Source organism: Atta cephalotes (assembly GCF_000143395.1).
Source record: "Atta cephalotes unplaced genomic scaffold scaffold00028, whole genome shotgun sequence".
Lineage (NCBI taxonomy): Eukaryota > Metazoa > Arthropoda > Insecta > Hymenoptera > Formicidae > Atta > Atta cephalotes.
In genome coordinates, this window is record NW_012130092.1 from 2513520 (window position 1) to 2541106 (window position 27587).

The window sequence follows — 27587 nt, forward strand, 5'->3', positions numbered from 1 at the left end:
AACTAACAGAATAGTAGTTAAGTTTAAATTATTCTTGTGTTAGTCTATCGTATATACTCTACTATATAATTACTTCCTACTTTATTTACTTTTATTTCGTTCTCTCTCTCTCTCTCTCTCTCTCTCTCTCTCTCTCTCTTTATTCATCATCATTCAAGAACATCTTACGAATGAAGTTATTGATTATATGAGATGAACGAATATAGAAATGTGTTATCCGATCGACCATGAAAAAATTAAAAGATAGTTATTTTAAATATGAAGCGAACCGATTTTAGTTCTTCGATTTTCTTTTGCAGACCACAATGCTCTCTTTCGTCGCAAGTGTTTTTCGCAACATTCGTAATATTCGTAATATCGAGAGAGTTCGCGAAACAAATAAATTCTAGAGCATACACTCAGCGAATCACTCGGTATATCGTGTTCATCAGCTGATCGATCACAATGTGCGGAGCCGCGTAAACACATTTCTAACCTCTATGCCAACCTAATAATGCCCGTGTTACATCGTGACGTTGTGGCAAATGAGATGGATGGTGTAATTGCCGATTTCGTCGAAATTGTACACGCGTGACTCGTTACTCGCATTATTACGACGAATAATGAATTACATCGCAATATTCTGGATGTGAGGTTAGATCGACATGAACAGTCGGAGTTTAAACAAGTGTCACAGCTTATCTTTTATCAGATAACGAATTTTTAAAAAAATCATAGGAGTCAGTAGAATACGTTATAGTCGGCTCTTCGGTCCAAGTTGATTCTACTTGCATTTTTAACCGAATTTCTTATAAATTATATTAATATCAATATTTTCTTTTTGTGATAAATAGAATGAAACATATACTTGTGTATTTTAAGACATATGTTTTTATTTCGCACTTATTATTGCAACGTTTGATTTTACAGAACTTCTGGATAATCTGAGACCAGTGTCACCAAAGCCAGGTCATATGGAACGTATAAAAACACCTCTTGGAACATCCAGCGTGGCTACAGATGAAGATGAACAACCATTCAGAGAAAGATTTCTAAAAATTAATGTCAGGCATATCACAGATGGTCAGGTAATGTCTTTAATACTATTTAATATCATACAATAAATAAACTTTAGCCTAAATTAAAGAAATACCTAGGTAACATGCATGTCAGGATATATTATATTTTAAAATGTTTGTAAGACATTTTAAAGCTATCTTCTCTTTTTAAGATATCTTTATATATCATGTCCGTGAATTTTGACATGCATGCTGTCTGAATATTATCGAAACTTGGGCCAAAATTATCTTAATTTTGGAAAGATATTCTATTTTATTATATCTATAAATTCCATACAAGAGTTTTAACATTTTCTAATATTGAAATATTCTTTTAGGGTGTAGTCGGCGGTGTGCTGTTAGTTACGCCAAACGCAGTTATGTTCGATCCAAACGTATCTGATCCTCTTGTTATCGAGCATGGTGCTGAATCTTATGGAGTGATTGCTCCCATGGAATTCGTAGTCAACGCTGCGATTTATTACGATATCGCACATATGAGGGTCTCCCATACTGAATCCGGACATTTAGATAAAAAACCTGAAATTTATTACATGAAAAAACCTCAAATAGATAATCGTAAATGTCAGTCTCCGGGGAAAGATGAAAATTTCCCTGAATTAGCAGGCGATGATAGCGAAAGTGTGTGTAGCTGTGCCGAGAGAGACGGCGATGCTTTTCCAAAGGCCTTTGAGCGAGAACTTGTCACTCCTACTAATCTTCAGAATGTAAGTATTTTTTTGTTACAATCTCAATTTATTGCAATGTCAATTTATTATATAAAGCAAAGTGTTAAAATTATATTCTAATGAATATATCGCTATTATAGGAGGAGAATTTAACCTCAACCAAAGATAAAGAGAAAGAGAAAGACAGTAATGAGAAAGAATTTTGCACTGGCGGCCAAGCTAGTAGAACTTTAGAGGAACGCAGACGTTCCATGCTTGACCATCATTGGGCAGTTCCTAGCAAAGATCGAAGTACATTTTCAGTTGATGACGAACAACAAGATTCACTAAATTCTGATAAGGTAATTACATTTCTTTCATGATATGATATAGAGAATTAGTAAAATTTATATAATAAATTGAAATTGGGATAATACGTAAAACAATTATAAAAAAATATACATTCAGAAACAATTGTTACAGCAGGCGGAACCACCAGCTAAATCAAATGCTATTCCTGAGGACGAAGAAGGATCTCTAGTCAAATTGTCGTGCCATGATTCTGGTATCGATATTCGTGATCCTAATCCACCTATTCCAGTAGTACAGCCTATACCATCAAAAAAAGTTTACTCAGACGCGGATATTGTTTTATCCTCGGATTGGGTTCCTCCAATAACGATAGCACCAACGAATGTTACGAGTACATTGGAAGCCAGTTCTGCTATTAATGGCAGGAAAAAAGCTAGCTCGGTGTCCTTTAGCTTAGAGAGTAACGCAGAAGAGCCCGAAAAGGATGAAGAACATAAAGAGGATGATAAACAGGAAACTCGAAAGAATAAGGTATATGTTTAAATTTAACATTTGCATCGTAATAATGCGGAATTATACTTTTTATAAATATGTTTTATGCATTTGTTTTGACATTTTAGATGCTAAAACGACTATCGTATCCATTGTCCTGGATGGAAGGTTTAACTGGAGAGAAAGATGATGAGAGCAGTAAATCCATCTCTGACAAAATGTCAAGCCTTCCAAACAGTGCGGATTCCCATCATTCCTCTGTTTTCAGCAAAGTCTTCTCGAGGTGAACAAATTTATGTCATATTATATTGATAATTATCGATAAATAATCTAGCGTGTTTAAATATATATGACATTTTTACAACCGCTTTTATTTTTTCACACACTTCTATTTGTCTGTGTTAAGAATGATTAACATTCTTGCAAAAATGCATATTTACAGAAATAAAACGAATAATTTTATCGCTTTTATTTTAACTTGCTTTTTGCGAATTTCTATAGAATATAATATACAAATGAGGTTATTTGTAAGCAGTTATTCTTTGTGTAACAGGTGCGTTTATTGTATCTTTTTCAGAAGATAAAATGAACGTTATCTTTATGAAACTGATATAGCCTCATTTGTGTTAAGTCTTGTGTTCACAATGTTATAAATTGCTTCGAGATCTCAAACAAAGAAAGAATTAAAATAAACTACATTTGAACAATTCGATCACATGACCAGTGCGATTGGTCAACATTTTCTTCGTCCGAGATCTTGAACTAATTTCTAGCATCATGGATAACAAGATTTTATAATCTATAAATAGCATATACTTGCTACTTGCATAGGAAAAGCTTCTAGCATATGAGAGGCATTACGAGATAAAAAAACTTGAAAGGAATATATAAATATAGGTACATGTTATAGATCAGTCCAGTCATCCAAAAGACTGATAATTATTGTGCGGTCAATTGTGACGATATTCCGAGATGTTTATGTTTAAATATTTATGTTTATGTTGCGCCTATATTGCTTACGATATGAATTTAGATATTTATTAACGCTTCACTATTATTTCTAATGTAACTAACAAAGAATATGTAATGGTGGTGGAAAAAAGCTCGCCGATCAACCTGGTGAGTGACTTTAGCTCGGGCCTGTTTGCTAAAACCCCCAGCGAAGAGAGTGGCGGGGGCGGTAGAGCGGGCGGAACTCCTCCGCTTACCGCCTCCTCTCTCTCCCAGGACTCCAGCAATTTCTCACCTGGTCCAGGAAGCCTTATTGGGTGAGTCTGGACCCGATCGTAACCTTGTTGTGTTTCCCCCTTTTTCCTATTTCTCTATTTTTATTACCTAATCTATCTTTTATCTGATCGACTTTTGTTATGTGTCGATTCTATTTTAGTAGAATCCTCCTTCAATGTTGTAATTACGTAAAGAGAACATTATGTTATTTGAATCTTATAAATGTAAATATTACAAAAATAAGATTATATATGTATTATGCAATTGTCAAAGTATTCGGAGAATTCTACTGTTCCAATGTTTCTCCTTTCCACACATCTCTCCATTATTTTGTTATTATTTTTTAATTTTGAAGACACTCTGGGATTGAGGGCTCCTGTTTTCAGGTAATCACATTATTTGCCGAAAGATTCAAGCAACAGATTGTATTGTTGATACTATTTTCAGATCGCTTACAGCCAAAACATAATCAATTTAACACAGCGTTTAATATCCTCAAGCAGTCATATGATTTATTATTCGTCATTTGTACTGGACTTATACCTTGATTGTTATTTCCCATTATTATTGTTATGGATGTTATTATATATATCGCTTCTGAATTATAAGGATGTACAAATATATTTTAATCTAGTTAGATATGTCAACTATCATATACTTGTTATTCAGAAGCGTTTAGAATGTTGTCTGATAAGAAACTCTTTCCTTATCTTTATTATAATTGCATTGTTTTACGAATTTCCTTTCAGACGCTCTTCCGTGGGTACTTTTATTAGACAGCAACCTTTAACATCTTCTGGCAGCAGCAGCGTTGATAGCAGTCGAGGTAGCAAAACTTCTACGACGGCACCTCGATTGGATTATCGCAGTATGGTCTCGGTTGACGATATGCCGGAATTATTTGTGAGTTTCGACAGTAAGTATCACGATCGTATAGAGATATAAAATATCCATAAAATATTTCATGTTCTATCGGAATGGATAGTCTAATAATCATGAAGATATACTCCAACAGACTTTCCTCTTACACAAAACACTTTGCTATTATATACTTTCATATGACATTTAATATTGGTATCGATATGAATAGAAAATGATTAATTAATAACAAGGGGTTAGCAAACGGGATTAATATATCACGCACTGCACTTGCCCAAAAACGCATAGTTAGCTTTTTAAACCGTGTTGTTTTGCCAATTTATTGTCCCTATTCAGAATTTTTGAGCGCCTTTGGCTATAATTATTATAAATTTGCGCGAAAATTTCATATTTTCTAAATTTTATTAATATCATTAATTTTAAACTGTCAAGCAAATCCGGGATTAGTAACCAAATGCGCTTATCTTGGTGTATATTAAAATAGTTTATCATTGTTTTAGATCATATTTGTTTATCATTATCAATTCCATATGTCATTCCATTACGTAAACGTTAAATATTATTGTTTTTTTTATATATACAATAATTCGCATATTTCAAGAAAAAATAACATGAATAATGCAAGTCTTCTTTATATAATTAATTTTTTTCTTCATCGATTTTGATAAATATAAGTATTTTACTAAGTGATACGTAAGGAAAAAGATTTAATTGAAAACAAGCACTTTTCATAACGTATTTCTTTATAAAATATACCTTCAGAATCTTGAAACCCTTTGTGCCATATTGCATGTGATGGACGTATTGTTCCATTTTAAATGATCTTTAATAATTGTTATTTGAAAGCATACTTAGCATAGAATTTCAGATTTTTCGCGTACTAATCTTTTCTATAATAATCGAATAACAAACATAATAATTTTTAAGGCCATTTATACTATTTCTGCGAAATGTATGTGATATATTCGATTGTTATAGATTTTGATAGTAATTGTTGCATATTTCTGCATTGATTGCTCAATCATATCTTTCTGTCTCTCTTTCTCTTCAGTAATGTTTTATCTATTTCAGATTAGCACAACGGGTTTCATCATTTAGCTAACAATAGGTTCATACTAATGCAGTAATATCATTTGTTTCTGTTGTCCCTCTAGTCCAAGCACCTAATTTTCCCGAACTCGAAGGCCTGGGTAGGTTCATACAGTATTAGCTTGCTCTTCTCCTTATGCCGCGAATTCCCAATTCTTCAGTTGCCTCTTTCGTACGTCTGTCAAACGTAACAATGTTTTTGTCTGATTTTATTTACTGTCATGCATTAAAAAACATTATTTGCGCAACTTACGGGCGACCATACACTGTATCACTGTAATGGTTATTTCCATTTCATCACCATTTCTTGCATATGTTATATAATTTGTCAAACTCTTCTACAATATTGTGCAATATGTACGTACTATTCATCTATCACGATTCTATTCTCGTTGCTATTATTATTCCTTTTACACGATAATTCTTACTCTGACATCCTTTACTCACTTTTTTGTGGTAATGTGCTTGCCTCGTTTTCCAATTTTATTCGTGTTTTCAACCTATCTGTGTATTTTTCGTGTAATTTTGATAACAATTCTTTAAAAAAACACAAGAAATAATCTTACAGATTTATAAATATATAGGAGCTTCTTATCGCAAAGATTTTTTTATTATGATAACATTGTGAGTCATATTGCCTGGGTTCGCAGATTCTATATTCGAAAGATAAATCTGTCGATTATAAAATTCTTATTACTGAAGTTTCTAATCTACATTGATCTATTCATCTGATAAATATTTTGCACATTACGTAGAACTGATTCCACGACCTGCTCGTTCTTGCGAGGACCCACCGTTGTACCTAAGACTACGAACAGGAAGACCCAAGGACAAGAAGATACCACGATCGACGCCAATTATGAGCTACGGCAAGAAGAAACTGCGTCCCGAATACTGGTTCAGCGTACCACGCAACAGGTAATTGTTTCTCACATTTTTGATCTCTCACCGACATCTCGTCCCTTGAATTATTGTAATATGTTATTTGTACGTAAAATATGCGAATAGAGTTCGAAACTCTGTCATTGAAGTCTTTCAATTTACGCTGTAATTATTTATAAAGTATCTACACATACCAAAATAATACATGAACTTCTCGATCTTATAATTAGATGATAGAAATTAAAAATTATGCAATATAATCACGATTGCTATCTTTTGACTAGTGTTTCACTGGAGATTAACGATTCTCCTGCAAGAGACTTTTTTGCCATTATCCTACCAAAGATCGACTATTATTGCCGAAATTATTACTTTCTTCTGTAATGCTTTGTGCTCTCTCTAAAAAAAGTTATCAGATTTGGCCCTATTAGTCGGTGAAATTTTTAGTTTATTCGAAACTGAAAATCGAAGAAAATCACATACTTATAAAAAAGGTCAAAATTTAGAGTGTTAGTCGGAAATTTTTTCGTCTGCCAGAGAGTCAGAAATTCGTTCAAAAAGCCAGAATCTCTGACCGAAAATCGGAAAAGTGACAACTGCAAATATAATGTTCGAATGAATTAATTCCAAAACTTTTTCGATCAAATTTCCTCGAGTTTCCAAACAATTCCAATGTTATCAAATTTATAAAAAATTTATTGTCGATGGAATAACTTTCGATATTATATAATTTTTTACTCTTTGTTTTTCGTTTCGCAGTTTATTTTTAGCATGTTAAAACAGAAGATAAAAATGAAGATCGAAATTTTTTGAGGTTCCTGCATTCCTGCAATTTTATACAATAGGCTGGGTCTTTTTTTTAACGCTTAACGAGTTGTCGTCGGGAAACGATTTATAGGCGCTGCGTTGTAAGCGATAAGTCAATCACTTGATCGTGCATGAATAAATATTGGACGGTGACGTTTCTCGGATACAAACACACCAATAAATTTCCTTCGGACGAAAATGTTTGCTCGCGTTATTTTTATACATATGGCCGGTTTATCGTACGGCCATCTCCACGAAAGAATGGCATCCAGAACGCAGTACGACTGGACACGTGCTTCGTCGCAAGACACGCAAAATAGATTTTCGCCGGAACTTCTATTTATACGCTCACTGATGCTCGATCAAGGTTTTGTTGCGCGTCGGCTGCCAGTATTTTTCTTGTTGTCACATGTGTTTAAAAATTAGATTAATGAAATAATGAATACTTTGCTTGCATGTGTGAAACATAAACAGTACACTGAATTTAAAGAATGACGAGAATGCAATTTTTCGAGAAGTAACTTAGGATTATACTTATATAAAATCATTAATTTAATTTTTTTAATCTATTTATTTATCGCATCTTTAAAGTAAATGTGTTTTAATTTTAAAAGAAAGGAAGAAAGAGACACATGTCTCCTTTGGCTGCATTCGAAAATACTATCCAAGTGTCTTCAAAAAGTATTTTCCTTGTTGTACCAAATGTTAAACAAAAAATTAAAGTAATATTCGGAGACACTCGAATAGAGTTCTTTTCTAATGTTCCCTTTAAATGAGTGTTGTTGTTTAATTAAGGTAATGATTGTGATTCTTAATATTTGGAATTCGCATACATACAGTGGGAGCAAAAAGTATTCGTACAAGGAAATTAGTTATAAAAAAAGCTTTATTTATAGAAAATAAACATTAATTAGCAATTTTATACAATGAATACATTCTGTTTTAATATAAACAAACGAGCTTCGCATATATTCCTGATTTTAGAAGCTAAATTTCTCATCTATACTTTTTGAGCATTTAAACAATTTTTAATTTTTACTTATTTTTCGGATGATATATTTTGTATAATTAATATACATCATTTTGGCATATATAAATTTAAGAAATATACAGTCTATTCTTTATGAATAAATTGTTAATTATCCAATAAGAAATAATCGTTAATTAAACGTCGAATCGACATCAAATTGATAAAATCATCGAATTTATATCGATTCAACATCAATTCGATGACTCATTTCTCACTGGATAATATTTAAAAATAAAGTTTTTTTTTAAAAATATTTTTTCTGTACGAATACTTTTTGTACTCATTATATATTATATATTTATATCGCAAATCTCGTTAACAGCCTTCTTTGAGTGTCACTTGTTTACAAATGTCATCAGCTATTTCCCAGTATTGCGATTGTATCGGATAATACGCAATATTAAGATCGTCTTGGGCGTTCGTATATATATATTAAGATTTCGACAGCGATATTTTCTCGTATCAATCTGGAGTTCCGGTAATCGCTCTTATATTATCATATAGATAGATTTTAAATTGCTACAAATATTACTATCATTATAAGCCTGTAAGTGTTAGAAGAAAATTGATGCATATCTATGTCAACAAGTGATGAAATAAAGCTTTTTTTTTGCGTGTTTAATATATATTTTTTTAATAAGAGATGGTGCTCATATACGTCGTGATCTGACAACTTCTTCAACTAGCGGGTCTAACTCAATCACGGTTCAAGGTTAATTTTACGAGAAAGAGTTGTTTCACTAAAAGTGAAATTACTTTAAATATGATTGGTTATGAAAAATCACAAAAATTTAAAGCTTTACGTGCAAATCCAAATTAACTGGAAAAGAAAAATTATCAGATAGGTTAAAAATGTCATAGTCGCAATTCTAGTATTCAAAAATTCTTCTCATTTCTAATATTTTCAATTCTTCAATATTTATTAGATTTAATGTCGATTTAAATTTAAATATCACGAGTAAAGATTTGTTACAATAAAAAAATTTCAATTGGAATTCAGCGAGTTGTGTATTGCTAAAAAAAATACCATTGAATACACATTTATCAGTTAATCTATTATTGCATATCTTTTTTTCATGTATAATACAAATATTAAAAAAAATATTCATAATCTCATTTTATTGCGACTTTTTAGTTTGAAACTAGATAACATTAAATAAAATTCAACGATGATGTAACCTGAAGATAAAGTTATTGAAGTGGTCTAGAAAACAGGTCGATAGATTATTTAATATTTTTATTAAGCGGGAGATACATATATATGTGATGTTTTTTGCGTTACATTTACGATTATAATAATATTATGCGATATTCTGAGTTAAATTAAAATTTGACTTTGTGTCACACCAGCAATTGGAGAATAATTTTTCACGGAAAGAATGGTTTTGCCGAAATATCTAAATATTTAGCTAGATATAGATTTGAAAAGAATTTTGTTGAACCATCAAAATGCTGGAGATTCCTACGTAATTATTTTAACGATCCAACAAAATTATTTTCAGATATGTATTTAACTACATTTTTAGAGTAATTTGAAATTATTCTTTCTGTATTCATATCAATCCAAGAATGAGTTGTAAAAGAGAGATAATTTTATAGTTTTTATCTTTGAAAATATGCGATGGAAATTCATGGAAAGAATGATTTTGCTAAAGTACCTAAAATTTAAAAAAATTTAGATATATAGATACAGGTTTGAAAATAATTGTTGAGTCGAAATAATTATGTGGGAAATTCATGATGAACAAAACTGCAAAAAGTTTTGATATTCTAACAACTAATTTGAATGTTCTATATAATTTTTAATAATTTAACAAAATTATTTTCAAATCTATATCTAGCTAAATTTTTAGATATTTCAGCGAAATCTTTCTGTTTTAAAGTGAGTTTTGAATTTGTTAAGTTTTACATTCTCATGAACGATAGCAAGAAAAACTGTGAGGAGCAGTTTAAAGCCTTGACTAGTAAAAAAAGAAAGCTGAAACAATCGTATCGGGGCGATACTGCGAGCAATGTTCCGCGTGAACGTATAAAATAAAAGTGCAGGTGCACCGAGCAAATCAGCGGCACGTGACATATGTACGCGAATCGCCTGTCGACATTCGCGACATATCTGGTAACTACTCCGTTTTCCGGTCGTTCTCCACGTACGCGACGTGTGTTCGCGTATCGCAAAGTGTCTCGCGTTACGCGGCTTCGTCGAGAGACAGCCTGCCGTAAATCAATCGTCGATGTGTCGCGCGTAAATAAAAAAGTATTACGGCGAAAAACGTACATATATTATTAGAATTGTCAGAAGGTTAGAAACGGAGATCACTGATTGCAAATATAGCGATCACTGATACGCCGCGACAGACTGATAATTTCGTCGCGCGTAACGTGATACTTTGAGTTGGCTGGTTCACGTCGCTTCTCATTATTCGCCGTTTCTCCCATCCATCTCCCGCCTACGACGCGGCGATGAATGGAACGATGAGCGCGATCGGCGGTATGCTGAATTTTATTTACGACCGCCACGTGAGAGGAGCGGTGACAAACGTGATGCCCTACGTGCATCGCAGGTAAAACATAGTGTACGACACGGTTGCGACCCAAGGACAAGTCACGAAATACCGCATTACGCGTTATTGAATTTTGTTTATAAACTCTTATGTAATTTCAAATCGTAAAATTTCTAAAACTAAGAGCTATAAAATTATCCCTCTTTGCGCACAATTTATACTTATAGATTAGTATGAATAATTATTTTGCGATTTTTCGAAAAAAGGATTGTGGATTAACGCGAATCAAAAACGTCACACATATATCTACGTTTCATGTGGCAAAAAAAAATTAAATTTTAATTTACGATTTATTTTATTACTACAATTTTATCTTCAATTTGCATCATCGTTGAATTTTGTTTATAAATTCTTATCTAATTTCCAATTAAAATCTCTGAAACTAAGAATTGTAAAATTATCTCTCTTTGTATTACTTATTTTTGGATCGATATGAAAAATCATTTTCTGGTCGAAAAAAAATTAAGTGAATCAAAGGTGTCACACATACATGTCTTATATAAGTAAAAATATTAACTACTCCGATATCTTTATTATGTATGTAACGTTGAACATGAAAGGAAAGTTACGTTTTTATATAGTTTTTATATAATAACAAAAATATTACAATTTCAATTAAAAATAAAGAATATATAAAATAGGACTCTTAATAATTGTAAAATATAATACAGATTTAAGGGAGCTACTTTGGTCAGCGGTAAGAGATGCAATCTATACTTATATATTAATAGTATAATTAATTTAATAGTATTATTAATAATAACAATTTAATAGTATAATTTGTATTAAAAGATGTCATTACATTTTAAGACGTAAAACAGTTAAGAACATTCAATACATCTTGACGATTTTTAAATTTCGTCACATATTTTATTTAAATCTTTTTCATTTATTTAATATTGTAATATATTTAACTGCAGTGTTATACGGGATTGAGAACGCAATCACTTGTTAACCAAGCAACTTCTTTGTACGATATTTGTGCTTTTCTCACTTTTCGACTGGATAGAAAATATTCTTTATTAATATATTAATTATGTATTTGCTGAAGATGGCTAAAATCGATAGTCGAAACGTTCAAACTAATATCTTTTAATATACATTATACTATTAATGATTATATAAACGTAGATTGCATACCTCTTACTGCACTGTCTCCATAGTAGCCCCCTTAAATCTGTATTATATTATTACAGTTTCATCCACGATGTCGATCTATTTTTTAAAATCTGTTTTTTAATTTTTTTCATTTTTTTTACAATAAATTTATCTTTAACTTACATTATTGTTGAATTTTCTTTATGCATGCATCATAATTGTACAAATAGATATAATTTATAAACTCTTGTTTAGTTTCAAATTAAAATTTATAAAACTAAAAAATTTTTGAATTGTCTCTCTTTGTACAATTTATTCTTGAATCTGTGATTAAAAAAAGTAGCGAATTGAAAATGTCACACGTATGTCACATAGCAAAAATGTTAAATTTTAATCTATGATGTCGATCTGTTTTTTAAACTGTTCCATTAAATTTATATATATCAATTTCTTTCTTACATTATAATTGAATTTTTATTTATAGACTGTTTCAGTTTTAAATTAAAATCTTTAAAAATAAGGAAATCTCAAAATTATTTCCTCTTGTACAATTTATTTTTGGATTGATATAAAAAATTATTGTCTGGTTGAAAAAACATCGCGAACGTAACGTAAATAAAAAACATATATATAGAAACAGAAATATTAAATTTTAATCTGTAATATTGATCTTTAGATATTTTAGATATTTAGATCTTTCAATAATTTTATTTTTAACTTGTATGTATTATCATTAAATTTTATTATTATAAATTCTCACCTAATTTAAATAAATCACTTATTATTAATCTCTATATAACAGTAATTTTACGATTTTTGTTTACATTTTATATAGAAAAGATGTGCAACAATACTACACTGTAACACTAAAGTTTGATAAACATCATTTTGATATTTAATATGTAAATATATGCAGCAAATTGCGGCCTGTTGTAAATTAATGTATCTAAAAACACGTTTCAACATGCTACACGTCTGCTTTTAACGAATGCACAGTGCAAATGCAGATAAGTTATGAAGAATAAACATTATCGAATGAAAATAAAGCAAAGAGTTAACATTAAGTTCTGTTTCAAATTAAAAGCGTTGAAGATGCACAGAATGTTGCAACAGGTTTACGGGAATGACGAAGTAACGCAACTTGACAAAAACTCTGACACCATCCAACGTATGAGACAACAAATGATTTTCGGCTGATTGCAGACGAACTGTATTTTAATCGAGAAATGATTTGCATTATTCTACATAAAATTTCTACAGAAAATTGCCTGTCAAGGATTGTCTAGTATGAGGCCTTTAACATTTCTTTTCCAGGAGGAAACGTGCAAATTAATTCTACACATATTTTCGCGTTATTACTTCATTCCCTATTGCAATATTCCATGCGTCAATTACTCAATTTATAACAGAATTTAATGTTAATTCTGCTTCATTTCCGTTTGATGATGTGTGGTTCTTCATAACTTGTCTGCGTTTGCATGTAGCTGCGCATTCATTAAATAAGTTTCGTGCTGTATAGATTACCAGTGACTCACGCTGAATTTTCCGTTCCGTTTTTTTACGTTATTTTGACAATAAATAGTAACGTAATTATAAAATAATTTTTGATATCATATGTGAATAGATAATTATAATATATGATGAATGGGTTTATTAGACCTTTTATTTTATAATAATAATTTTTAAAACCATTATGAAATACATGTTATTTAACATGTTATTTAACAAATTTAACAAACGTATAAAAATAGCATAAGTCATTAGTGACCTTCACAGCATGATCGAATCATTAAAAATTGACGCTACACGAATTGTATTAATTATCGCACGATTTTAGTATTTGCATTGCTTACATTTTTTTTAGAAATTTATTTTTTTAAAAAATAATTTTCATTTTTTCTTTCTTCATTGCTCGAGTATATATTGAGAAAAAATATCCTAAATTTCAATGAATATTTATTTGAATAATACCAACTAAATATTTATTAAATATAAAAATATATTTATTTGTACAAAAAAACATTGATTTAACAATCACTTCTTTTTATTAAGTAAATTTATTTATTATAAATAAATATAGGTTAAATTTAGGTTTTTTTTTTTTCAGTATTTCACTTATTTTGTTTTAAATGGTACAGTGATCAAGTCAAGTTACTTACATCAAGTCACTTAAAATTGGCTCGACATGGAATATGTTAAGGGCAGCATGCATGTTGGGACAATGCATATACAATACGTCACGTTTCAATTGAAAATTTCTGTAAATTATTTACTTGTAGTATTTATTTGTGATAAATAAATAATTAATAATAAATAAATAAATTTAAAATAAATTAATAATAAATATTTAATTTGGGACGAAATTTTTTGAAATTTGCTCGACATCGCCGAACAATGTAATTGATGTATCATTTTTTTTTCTCTTTGCAGAGTGGACGATCTGTATAGGTTCATTCATGCGTGGGTGCCGAACCTATATGGCGAGCTGGATGAGAACTACTGGCGAGAACGCGGCTACATCCTGTCCGACACCGACACTGACCTGTCGCCGGAACTGTCACCCCACGAAAGTGGTGAAGGCGCGGATTCCACGGAGGAGAACAAGACTCGCGATGGACAAGGTGACGACATCAGCGAATTGACAAGGGAGTCCTGGGAGGTGAGTACCATGACTGTCGATGTGCGACAGGATGTCGCTGAGTGTCCCGTTACACTTTTCTAATATCTAAGTACAGACTGTGTTACAAAGTTGCTTGCTACTAAAGATCGAAGAGTCTTGAAACTTTTATCCTTGATAAGTTATATATAAGAATAAGAGCTTTACTTTGCCGATCAACTTTAAATTTTATTCATCATTTATAAGTCTGTCGTTATTGTCTGCAGTTATTTAAAATTTATATTTCAATAGAAATTCGAGTCTTGCATCAATGTCGTAAATATTTAATGCGGAAAATAGAGTTGACGATCACGATCTTCATTTAAAATTCTTGCAGAAAAATTGACTTTAGATTTGATGCGATGAAATCACTAATTTCAAATTTTACAGTATCGCATAACTTGTTGAAGAAAAAAAGAGATTACTATGTTTGATATTTCTTAAAGCGTAAAGATCTCTTTTTATGACTTTTGCAAACATTTCTAATTTCGCTGATAACCCGATCCTCGTGTCGACTGACTATCGAATAGTGCCGAATTACGTTAAATGTTCCGCGAAATCGCGTGCAATCCATTGTTATCGATAGTAACATCAAAGGCTACTCTATTCCGGCGTTTGTTGTCACGATTGTCATCAAACGCGTACGTCGGCTGCTGTTGATTTTCGACGCGAGGATCGCACGGAACTCGATGTATCTCAATGATGCCGGGATCGAGGATATTTGCTAAACACGGCCGATTCTATTGGCCGACAGCTGATCAAGGCCCCCTACGTAAAGCTGTACAGCATCCTGAAGACTTCGAGCACATCGGCCGATTCCGAGCAGATCCAGGATTCGGAGGTACCGATCACTCCGCCCACCTCCCCGGTGATCGATGATATCTATCATTAGGCACCCTAATTGCTCGATGTTGAACAATGCACCTTTTAGATAACACTGCCGCACCCTAGACAACCTTGTTAGTTCTCGGATGCACCTGACGTTGTCTCGCGATGTTGCGGCCGTGCCTATCGTTTGATGTCCTTTTTCTTTCTTTTTTTTAGTTGATTTTTTCAACTCGCTTTGTGCCCGCTTCGATTGTTCATGTCGGTACATTCGATTACCACGACTGAGGACCCCTATTCTAGAATCTTTAACGATATTATTATTGAAAGATTTTTATTAGTTAGAAAGAACTTATTCTGTAACAAAAAAAATAGAGATAAAATTGTTTTAAATTTAATAATAGAAGAGCTAGAAAGATGTTATTAAGATTAGGACAATTTTATTTTTTGTTATAAAATAAGTATATTAACAATTTTTTAATTATAATATCGCTAGGGAATATAATACGTTTCTTAGTAATTTGTTAATTTTCATGATACGAGATAAAGTATGTAAAGAATTCTTTACGATCTTGTTGTTCACATTCTTGCTGTCTCATTCCCGTCCTCGCGATGATTCATAACAATAATAATGTACAGACCAATATACCAGGAACATCTTTTAGTAATAATTCGTTTGATTCGCTCTTATTGTTAGTATTTGGATCTTATTTGAGCTAGGTTTATCTTCCGATTCTTATCTCGACGAATCTCACATCATTCGCCGAAAACAGACTGCATGCACCTATTCCTCCTGGTTATAGAATATATTCTCAACTAGAATCTAGATGAATGTGCAGCATGCACTTGTTCAAACTCTCCATCTCGCGCATGTATTATGTTTTTATCGTATCTCATTATTATTATCGTCCTGTTTTCTCTTTATATATTTATATATCATAATACGTTTCAACAGTTTTCATTTACGCAGATTTCTGTCACAGATTTCTGTGAGCGATTCGAAATACAGACTTGCAGAATATACTTTCCATATTTAGTCGATTCTTATACGATGCGGCTTTATGCAAATCGGTACTGCGTCAAAGATTATCGATTCCAAGGCGAAATGGTAATTGTGATAGACAGCATCGTGTTGTGTCGTGAGTGTGGATACAAAGTAGAGAAACGCAATATAGTTAGCTAGAGCATAAAAGACCGGAAAGTCTCTCTCATTCCCTTGACTGTTTATATTCTCGTAAAGAAAATATCTGACGAAGAATATCTCTCTATCATTAAAAAGCATTTAATAACGCTTTCTTGTGGAAAGATGGTGGACGACCAGTTTCTAATTTGTTTACGGAAGAAAGGTTTTGACGTTTACGTGCGTAATAAATGCTGCGTATACCTTGCGTGATGTAAGCATGCAATAATGTAAGCCAACTTGTGTCAAGAGTCAAACTCTATGAACTAGTCGCCGCTTGCATAATATTGATGCATTATTGATGAGAATTGACACAGTCGGTGTAAATTGACACAGATGTAATAGATAACTTTTTTCAGGAAAATAGGCACATCTTTTATACACTCAATTATTTGCAGAAAATCTTTTTTGTAGAAAATGTTTAATGTTAGGTTAAATTATAAACACTTTGTTTCTTAATTTTTAAATGTCTTATTTTAAAATAATGAGAATTTATTAATATGTATAGATTAATACATTGCATTGTATTGTGAAATAAGTAATAATAATGATTTTATTGAGATAAAAACAAATTTGATAACCGAAAGAGGCATGACAAATACTTATCGTGTAATCAGATATCGATTTCAAATAAAAATTGATTTAATGGTTTTTTCTGATGTAAATTCGAAGAATATTTTTTTTATTCATACTTGTTTACTTTATTCTCTTTATATAACAAAATTACACATAAATTTATTAATAACAGAATAGTATAGGTGTAATAAAAAAATCAAATTAAAAAATTTATTGAGACTAACAATTATAATTGAGACTAACAAATATTCAATAAAGTAGCACAAAAATTGATATAATAAAATTTATAAATCTTCGAATTATTGTTCATGCAAAAGTAATTCAAATTTGTGGGAAGTCACAACAAATAATGTTACTAATTTAAAAAGATTATTATTAACAAAAGTTATAATCCACTCGTGACTAGAGTATTTTTCTGGAACATTTTTGATTGTTCAAAATAAACGATAAAATGCCAAAATTCAGGCTTTTTTCATTTATTTTTGGACTTATTATTTTCGGTGTTTATCGTAAAGCCAGACATAATTTGGCGCTTAAAAATGTGTTGACTCAGATTTCGCTTAACTCTACTTTTATTCACAAAATAACGATATGCCATGCGGAAAACTTTCTGAAGAAATACATTGAAAGTTATATTAATTTTATCAGCATACACTGATAGATGCTTACAAGATATATATATATATATATATATAATTAAAGATCAGAACAATTACTTCCGAACTAATTAAAAGAATTACTTTCAGAAACTAATTAAAAATAAGTTTACAACTAGGTAAAGAAAAAAATAAATATAAAATGAAGATGAATAGGTCTTCACGAAATAAATACACTCAAGCAATGACTATAAATGACTGTTGAAGAATAGTGACTAGCTTAAAAGCTATAAAATTTTTCAAGATTACGTTTTTCTACTCTACACAGAATCTTAAAAAGTTGAATTAATATAATTATGTAATTGTTTTCTTAATCTTGCCCAAATTAATATTGATTTGAGTTCATGAAAGATGGTTCTTGTTTACGATAGTATAAGGAGATTAAAGCTCACGAGAAATTTTTAGAACAGTAGCACGTGCTGCGCAAATGAGGATGCGCAGTCGTGAGGAAAGCATCTGTCGAAGTATATACGTCACTCGTTTTCTACTCCCCTCCTCTCGTTCTTCACTTATATGAATGTATTAGATTTACTCCGAAAGCTCCAGTACGGCTTCAATCCTCGTAAAGTGAAGTTCTCTTACTCAATTGACTCGCCAGCATAAATAAAAAAGAAAGACTAGATAATACAACTATTATGCATATTAAGGCCAAGTAATATTGAATATCTTAACATTGTTTTGCTTAAACTAGTTAACTCGTCAGAATATCAAATGGAAGTATTGAGCAAGGTTTCACTGTGATTTGTTAAAGAACATTACATTAGAAAAAAATTAAATTACGTTTATTCACGATTATCGTTTTTTTTTTGCTTCTTCAAAAGGAACTTGTGTTCCTCGAAAAAATACATTAGTGTGTGAGGCATAATGTAAACGACTTTCACACGATTTTTTATTTGTGAACAAAGAAAAGAAAGATCGAAATTCGGGAAAAAAGTGAATTTTAGTATTCATTGAAAATAGCGCGAGTGATTCAGGATGCCGAAGTCAAAGATGCCGAATCCAATCGTCAAGATCACGAAATTCTTGAAACAGAAAACGAAGGTAAAAGTCAGAGTTGAGGCGAATGTACTCGCGTCTTTTAATCTCGCTTACTTCTCTACGCGACTCAAATGTCATCAATTGTGGAATTGTCAGGAATGTTAATTTAAAAATTAAAAATTACGTAATAAAGAGGATTTTGCTTTGGATGCTTGACTATAATGATTGTTTTAATTTTAATTTATAGATTCTTTACCAAGGCTATAAAATCTCATAATTCGAGATTTAAAATTAATGACGTAAAACATTTTCAATTACTTTTTTGAGTACAAAAACTTTAAATACATGCTTATTCATATTAAGGATACTTAACAAAATTATGATAATAATTACTTTTGTAATTATGTAATGTTGTATAATTACATGTTATATTCACTGCACTGAAAAAAAAAAGTTTCAATAGCATTATTTTAATCGAAAGTAATCTTGTTAATTTAAGAACGATATTAATAAAACAAATAAAATTTTATTTATTACAAGATTGATTTTATTAACGGTGTTATTGTAAATTAACAAAATTATTTTTAATTAAAATAATGCTATTGAAACAATATCATTTTCTTTTCATTGCATGTTATTCATTGTAAAAAAAGAATCTAATTGCATTAATTTCATTTCTTGAAAATTATAAATTAGAATTTTTTGATTGGATCTATTATAATTTTAGTTGTGATAACTAAAATTTTAGTATGATCGAAATCTTCTATTTCGTTTATTATTAATCAGAAATTTTTTTTCAATGACTATATATTTATAGTATAGTTTTGATGCAATTTAACTTATAGTATATCTTATATAGTATATCTTACAATTAATCGTATTATTCCTGGTCATTAATATTGCTTTTGTTTATTACGTAGCGGATACACTTACTGACTCAATATGTTAATTTATTCATCTTTAAATGGTCCACTTAAAGTCTGTCACGATGAACAATTATTTGCGTTCGACGTAATGTTTACAACGGAAACGACTTTAAAAATTCGCGCATATACACGAAAGCTATGCATTTGCTTGCGATCTATTTCGCATAATTTACACGTTAATGACTCGAGAAGAGCGGCGCTTTGCAGGATGCATATTTAACAACCAGTCTTTGATCGAGCTTAAGTTCACCTTTCACCGAACCGTTACTGCAAAATGTGCCATTTAGAACTGGTCGACTTTGAATTGTGATAATATCAATTGATTAATAATGCGCATTGTCGGTTATCATCTGCATAGCAACTTGCATTTGAAACAATAATAAAGTTTACAGTTGAAAAAGATGAAAACTTTTCGAAGGGCAATTGAGAGTCAGCACTTTCTCGAAGGAAAGGGAAAAAAGATGTTATATCTTTTTCCTCTTGAGACTCATTCAAACAATAGTTTATTCGAGTAACTCGAGTAAGCTTTGGGTATATTTGGAATTTTATGGTGAAAACGAATTTGTAGTAAACGAATTTCAATTGGTGGATATACAGTGATATATCATAATTGGACATAGAAAGTAATGCGATTGTCAAATGTAAATGGTTAGGATTATTTTAGAAGAAAAGAAATTTTATAATAAATAAAATAAGTGACTTGTTAGCGGCTTCTGCAGATCGCATTTTTTTCATCGTAATCTTTTGTTATAAGATAAAAAAAATTGAACAGTTTACTATGGAAGTAAATTTACTTTATTCCCACGGAAATAAAATTGATCAAGTTTTCCTGATTTATGTTCCTGTATGTATAATTTTACCTTCGAAATTTTCCACCCATAGTTCGTATAATCGTAAATGACATCGTGCTTATGCTATAAAAGACAAATGAGTCTCTGAAAAAAATTTATTTCGAAACATTGATCTTGTTGCAATGATTAATAGAATAATAATAATAATAAGACTGAATGTTTTGTAATATTTATAAGAATCAATTTTTCTTTGACCCTTTTTATTTATTTTAATGAAAACGCGAAATACAGTTAGTTATAATCGTTATGAAATTCAAATATTGCAGTATCGTATTCTGTTATTATTATTATCGGTATTAAAGTAGTATGAACTTTACAGACCAGTTATTTTAATCAAGTTGTTGGTAATTTAAGTTATTTAAATACTAAATAGATTAATAAATGTCCGTTTCTCTTTCTAATAGAATTTTAATAATATCAACGAAGAAAAAGTGTCATCAATTGTGGATTAGTGTTCAATTCTTTGTTTCTTTTAAACAAAATAATTAAATAGGTTAATACTGATTAGGTAAAATTAGATAAAATGTACTCTTAAGATTTATAAAAATAAATTTAAAAATTTCTATTAATTAAAACGAATGCATATTTCTAAATTCGTATGTAATTCATGTATTTGCATAATAAATACAACGCGATTTTTATTCGAGGCCATCGTGATTACGTGACGTTAATATCTTATACTTCTCTTAATTATCGTTACAAAAATAATTGTAAACTGAAAATTGTCATCACATTTTTATCTATTTATTTGGAACTGATGACTCATGACCGGTGTTATCTGCATAAATAAATTTTCATGTTACAACATACTTCTCCTTTTCATGTTAATTATATGCGTTTTTAGCGTGGGCTTATCGTCTAACTTATTTTTTGATTGAATTTTTACTAAGAACTGCATATCTTTTACATTTTCTTTTTATGTGAAATTTTTTACATATTTTACATATTTTATGTTAAAGAATAAAAGAGTATATATTTTATATCTTGTTCATAGAATATCAATAAATTACTTTATTAATACTTCTACTTATTTTAATTTATTCATATGATAACATGTCATCATTTTTTTTTCAAACGATCGACGTTATTATTATATCAAATTATTATATCAAAAATAACTTGTAACTTAAATGTTCTATATTTATAGTTAAATATATTTTTTTATATAAATATATTTTTAAGAAACATAAATTGTTTACCTTTTTGTAAAAATATTTTTTATTGTAAAGAAAAAAATAGCATAACGTTAAAAAAATAGATATAAACTTGCAACAAGATTTTAGGATTCTGATGTAATCATGCATTTCATTTAGAGAAATAAAATGATGTAACCTGTATAGTTAGTCTCATAATAGTTATGCTGTGTTCTGTTTAGGAATGCTGCGGTATAAAAACAGCATGTTTAATATGAAGTGGTATTCGCATATGCTGATGCGCATTCAAGTCTCATTAACTTTCATATTTATTTCTCTGAGGTTATCTCGGAATTGTAAAGGAAATCAGTGAATATTTTCGCGCCGCGCCAATTGTCAATAACGATCGCAGTGACCCTTAGCAATCTTTTGGTAACTGTTTCCCGGTCTCCTTGAATGTTAACATTTGCGACTGGCTTTAATACCTTTTATGAACTTGTCGTGGTGGATGATAGTTTCTATAAATTATTTCAGAATATGCATCACGTATCTTTGATTATTTCAAGAAATAAACGAAATATTTATTTATTACTTCGGAATTAAAATAATTTTGTAATAGAATATTTTTTTCTTTTTTCGCTTGTATAAAAGATTTTAGTTTAAATGAATTGATGAGCCTAGATGCAATTTAAGCATTAAGATCTGTTTTAACTAAATATAGGAATTTCTCTTATTTAATTAGATTTATTCTCATTGGTCTAAATGTTAGATCTAATCGGTCTAATTGTTAGACGCAATTGTTATGCTCTGCATAATCGGACAATTTAACAGATAGGTAAAAATAATAGTAATGATATACTCGCATCTAAATATATGTCTAAGTATTTTGACATATTTTTTCTGCAGACTGACGTAATACGTGACTTACGTAATATCTCACAGTCAAAATTATAAAAGCGACGTCGTCGCTTTTTGCGAAATTATATAATTTTGCTTAGTTACTTACGACATAAACGTCCTCTGTACTCACGCATTATGTCGTACAATAACACTCCTCGCGTAGCAAACTGCCAGGAAATTTCGATTAGCGGATCACGTTGTAGTCAGTTCGCAATTGAAGACAATTTATAGCTAGCTTCGCGAGCCTTATTATCCTCGTAACGAGTGATCTATATATTTTTCGAGGTTCAGTCGCTTCCGTCTTGCTTCGATCTTAATTAAAATTCAATTAAAAACAATACATGTGATTCAATCAAGTCTTTTCGCTTGCAATCTCTGAATAGAGATTACTTAATATATCTGTACGATGAGCAATGTCTTACTCGTTTTATGAACAGTTTTCACAGTTTTCACAGTTTTATTGCAATGTTAGTGTTTTACGGAGAATATTGTTTTATTTATGAAATAGATTTATACGCACTGACTATACGTACACCCAGAGTATAAAGCTCCCGAATAAAACTTCATCAGCTTGCGTGAATTAGTGACATTTAATGTTTTTCCCATCTTTGATTAATGATGACTTGTCTTGCCTGGTACAAGACAATTTATTCATAAGATTAGCATATGTAAACGCGGACATGATCATGCTTGTATCAGAATAATCGAAATGAATACATAGTTGCTGCATTCTTGTCATTATTTTAATCTAAGATATCTAAAGATAATTTATTCTCAACTTTAGTAGCACATGTTTTTATGGAAAAATTTTTGCAAAATAAAAACAACATGAAAGATAAGATCGCACTATATATATATTCATAGCAATCTGTTAAAGTAATATAATTTTTTCCTGAATCGCTAATCTAAGATTAACGATGTCTCAGAAATGATCAAGCACTTGCTCGAACTTATTGAAACTTTTTTATCCGTTTTGTTTAATTTAAAGGAAGTGGTGATTCTTGCTACTTTTAGTTATAACAAATATTTTTACTAAATTTAATTTTTACTAATTTTTTAAATTTAATATTATCAATAATTAATTAGACATTCCCTTATTATATATCTTATACCATGAAATTAATATTTAAGAACAAAAATTAACTCAATAAAAACAAGATATATATATATATATATTATTTTTTTATTTATTTTTCGAGTTTATTTTTTCCAAAAATATTAGTTATTAAACAATAATTCAATATTTTTAAATAAAATGTAACTTTGACACATATTAAAAATTTTATGATACGCCATATATTTATTTAAATTAAACCTTTCTAAGTTATTCTGTCCTTGTATAAAAAAAGATCGCTTAAATTGTGGGATAAGATATACGGAAATCCATCCGAAATCTTATAATGGCACACGGAAGTTCCTGATTATGAGCGTCATTAACGCCGGTGTCATTAAGGACAATTTTGGCAAATCAAATGACATCAGTGACGTATCTCCTCCCCGGCGTGGTTCGTTAACGTAGCTTGTCGCTATCAGAGTTGCATCAGGACAGCTAGGAGATCGAAGGACGATCCTGTACGAATAATGCACTCGAGGCCAACGTGAGCATTCGGCGGAAATTTATGTATACTTGGCATTAAACAGGAAGAAGGGAGACCGGAGACGGATCCCAATGAAAGGTTTTTTTACAAAGTTTCTCGCGTGGTCACTGAAAGAAATCGGATCGTGTGCCTCCAACATCATTCAGTCTCGATCGATTCGTCCTGCCGATTGCACGAACCTCGCAACTGCCGCGTGATTCTCTAAAGGGAAATTCGCATAAAAAGTTTCTATTCCTCGGTCCAACTGAATCGTGAATTTTGCACCGTGAAGACGAAATTCTCTCAATCGGTACTGTAATCGTAATTATCGATACAGCTGAAAACAGGAGCTCGATTTGTAAAGTCGCAATTTCAAGCTGTTAGCAAACATCGATATTTAAAAACTTGTTACAAATAATCAACGATATCTAAAAGTTCAAGGGAAAGGTTAGCGGAAAACTATATCTAGACATTATTTACATCGATATGACCGTTGATCCGTACCCTATTCTGAATTATGTCTTTCAGCATTCGTCGAGAATGCTTACGGTGAGTTTTATTTACATAATTCCTATTTATAATAATAATTTATATGACGACATAAAAGATAATTTTAATATACTTTATATAATATTAAAAAAATATCAGCAAATATTATAGATTATAGTAAATATAGATTATTTATTTATATTATGGAGCTTAAATTATTATTGACATTTGTAAAATTATCATAATTATCGAATATGTTAATTATCGAAAGTTTTCATATTTTCACGATCTGTAATTTACACAAATAATAATAATAACAAATTGTTCCATTAAAGTACGATTAGATAAAAATATTGATAAAAATAATTATCATTTCTTGTTTCTGCGATTAGTATAATACATAACAGTGTTCTTTTAATTAATGAACTTAATTAAATTAATATTTATCCAAATCAGTTTTAGTTGATTTTAAAGAGATTTAGATTGTGTGGCCTTTAAAAAATGTTTCGCGCGTTAGGTACTTCTTTTGAGTTAAAAGCGGTTACTGTGAATGTGTAATTATTCTCATAAGTCTGCAAATTTAGTTAGATTCATTCTTCGCGTTTTCTTAACGAGTAAATTGCAACACACTTGTTATTGCAAAAAGTGTATATCTTAAAAAATAAGACATTTCAAGAGTGACAAAAATTCTTACGACTGTTTGTTGTCCGTTTTGTTTTACAAGTACGATAATAAATTAGAAATGGGGTGTAAATCTGTCGCAGTATAATAAATTCACTATGTTATTTTCACAAAGAAGATTAGTTAATTCCTTTGAGCCATTTGTAAACCGGTTAATTTATGTTTTTTCTGCAATTATCAATTCAATCGTAAGATTGACTAATGCCTGACTAATAGGCTTTTCACGGTCATTAACCTGTCAGAGGACTGGAACGTGTTCTTCCGCGTTCTATTTTGATACTTGGCTTGCACGTACTGCCTGAAAAGAGGCGTTAAGGATACTTTTGTAACTTATTTTTCTATACGAGCATGAAAGTCTCATCTTTTATGACGTGGAATGCCTTCTCTCCCTCTCTCTCTCTTTCATTAGGGATTATTTTTGTCGCTCTATTGTCTTTATTGGAAAAACATGAAGTGAGAATAAAAAGATTCTTTATTGGATTTTTTATTAATACAACAGCTATTATTGTCTCAAATATAAAATATCTTTATAACAAACATTTGACAGGATTTTATTAATCTGTCGTATTAGATTTGTCTTTATTTATTATGTACTGTATATAATTTTCGCAATAAAAAGATTTGACTCATTTATTTTAAAATTTATTTACTAACATTGCTATAACTTTGAAGCATTCTGTATATGTTTTTCACAAAATTTTTTTAATCTGTTCTTGTTATCTTTCGATGACCTCCACGCGGAGATGGATCAATTCTGCATTTCTCGGATTTCAGATCGCGCACGTGGCTACCAAGTTGTTGCCATCGCTCAACGTAATAATTGCAAGCGAGTTTAACATTATAAACTGCGCGAATTGTGACAAGGTCACGCGACGTTTCATTCTTTTCGTTTCTGTACTCTTATAAAAACTTGTAAAAGAATGATCTTGAACAACATTATACATAACAGCACGAAGTACGAAAAGAAATAGATTATTTTCTTATTTGAATGATCGCTTTGATTTTTTTATATACAAAATATAAAAAAGTTATTTTCCTAATGGAATTGAATGAAATCAATAAAAAGAGATTTTTTATTACATCTTTTTTTGCTAATATTGAATTTAATATCAGATTCGCGGCTGGCGTAATCTATATTTATATGTGTGCATATATACATATATTAAATAACAAAACAGTCATATTAGTTTTTATGTTACTAAATACTTGAAGAAATTTACGCAACAAGTCAGCGATTGAAGCTAATATATTATATACGTCATATAATCCAAGTTAAAATCTGCCGACATAAAATTTATAAATTATATTTTCTAAAACGTATTTTTGAAAACTACATAATTTTATTGATATTTACCGATTTTTGTGTATATTATAATTAAATATTGTAATTCGTTTCGTTATCGTAATTCATTTTTAATTATATTTAATTTATATTAATTATATCATTGATATGTGTATTTGATCAGACATATGTAGATTCATTATCTTCAATACATGTATGGGAATCTAGCTATTCAGCAGAATTGACTTGGAGTAACAAATTAAAAATTTCTAATAATATAAAAATCAATAAATTAATACATATTAATACATATTAAATGTTCATATTGAATATGCTATTAGTTTAATTTAATATCAATTAAACAGTTTAATAAAAACTTTGCTAGAGAGAGAATTTTTTATCGGAGATTTTAATTAATAATCCTCCAAATTAATTCTGCAAATTTTCGTTTATTGATTTAGTTATTTTTTATGTTAAATATCTTCAAATATTTTGTTAAAATATTTGTTTTAAATTATTAATATAAAAATTATTATTATAGATGTTGATTTTATTAGAATATAATATCTGAACTAAAGAAATTAATATATGTATATAAAATATGAAGATTAATTAATCTTCACAAAATAGACGACGAATATTCGCGTGGATCTTTTTATCTCCATAAATGATAAGAAATTATTTATGACGACTCACTATTATTCTCCCGGCTAATTTATTAAAAAATTGATATAATTGCATTGGCTAACGAGCTGTTTGCGCGAAACATCTGGAAGCATGTCACTATCAAATCGA

General features: G+C 30.1%; 1 protein-coding gene across 1 annotated transcript in view; it reads left to right on the top strand.

Moving 5' to 3' along the window:
- Positions 1-27587, top strand: part of LOC105620672 (nuclear receptor coactivator 7) — an 83013-nt gene that overhangs the window by 50361 nt on the left and 5065 nt on the right. Inside the window, exons 6-15 of the mRNA XM_012202161.1 lie at positions 910-1067; positions 1376-1765; positions 1867-2067; positions 2192-2548; positions 2638-2792; positions 3613-3777; positions 4486-4652; positions 6460-6622; positions 14513-14741; positions 15493-15579. Coding sequence (XP_012057551.1) covers positions 910-1067; positions 1376-1765; positions 1867-2067; positions 2192-2548; positions 2638-2792; positions 3613-3777; positions 4486-4652; positions 6460-6622; positions 14513-14741; positions 15493-15579 — 2072 coding nt within the window. The remainder of the gene's footprint in view (positions 1-909; positions 1068-1375; positions 1766-1866; positions 2068-2191; positions 2549-2637; positions 2793-3612; positions 3778-4485; positions 4653-6459; positions 6623-14512; positions 14742-15492; positions 15580-27587) is intronic.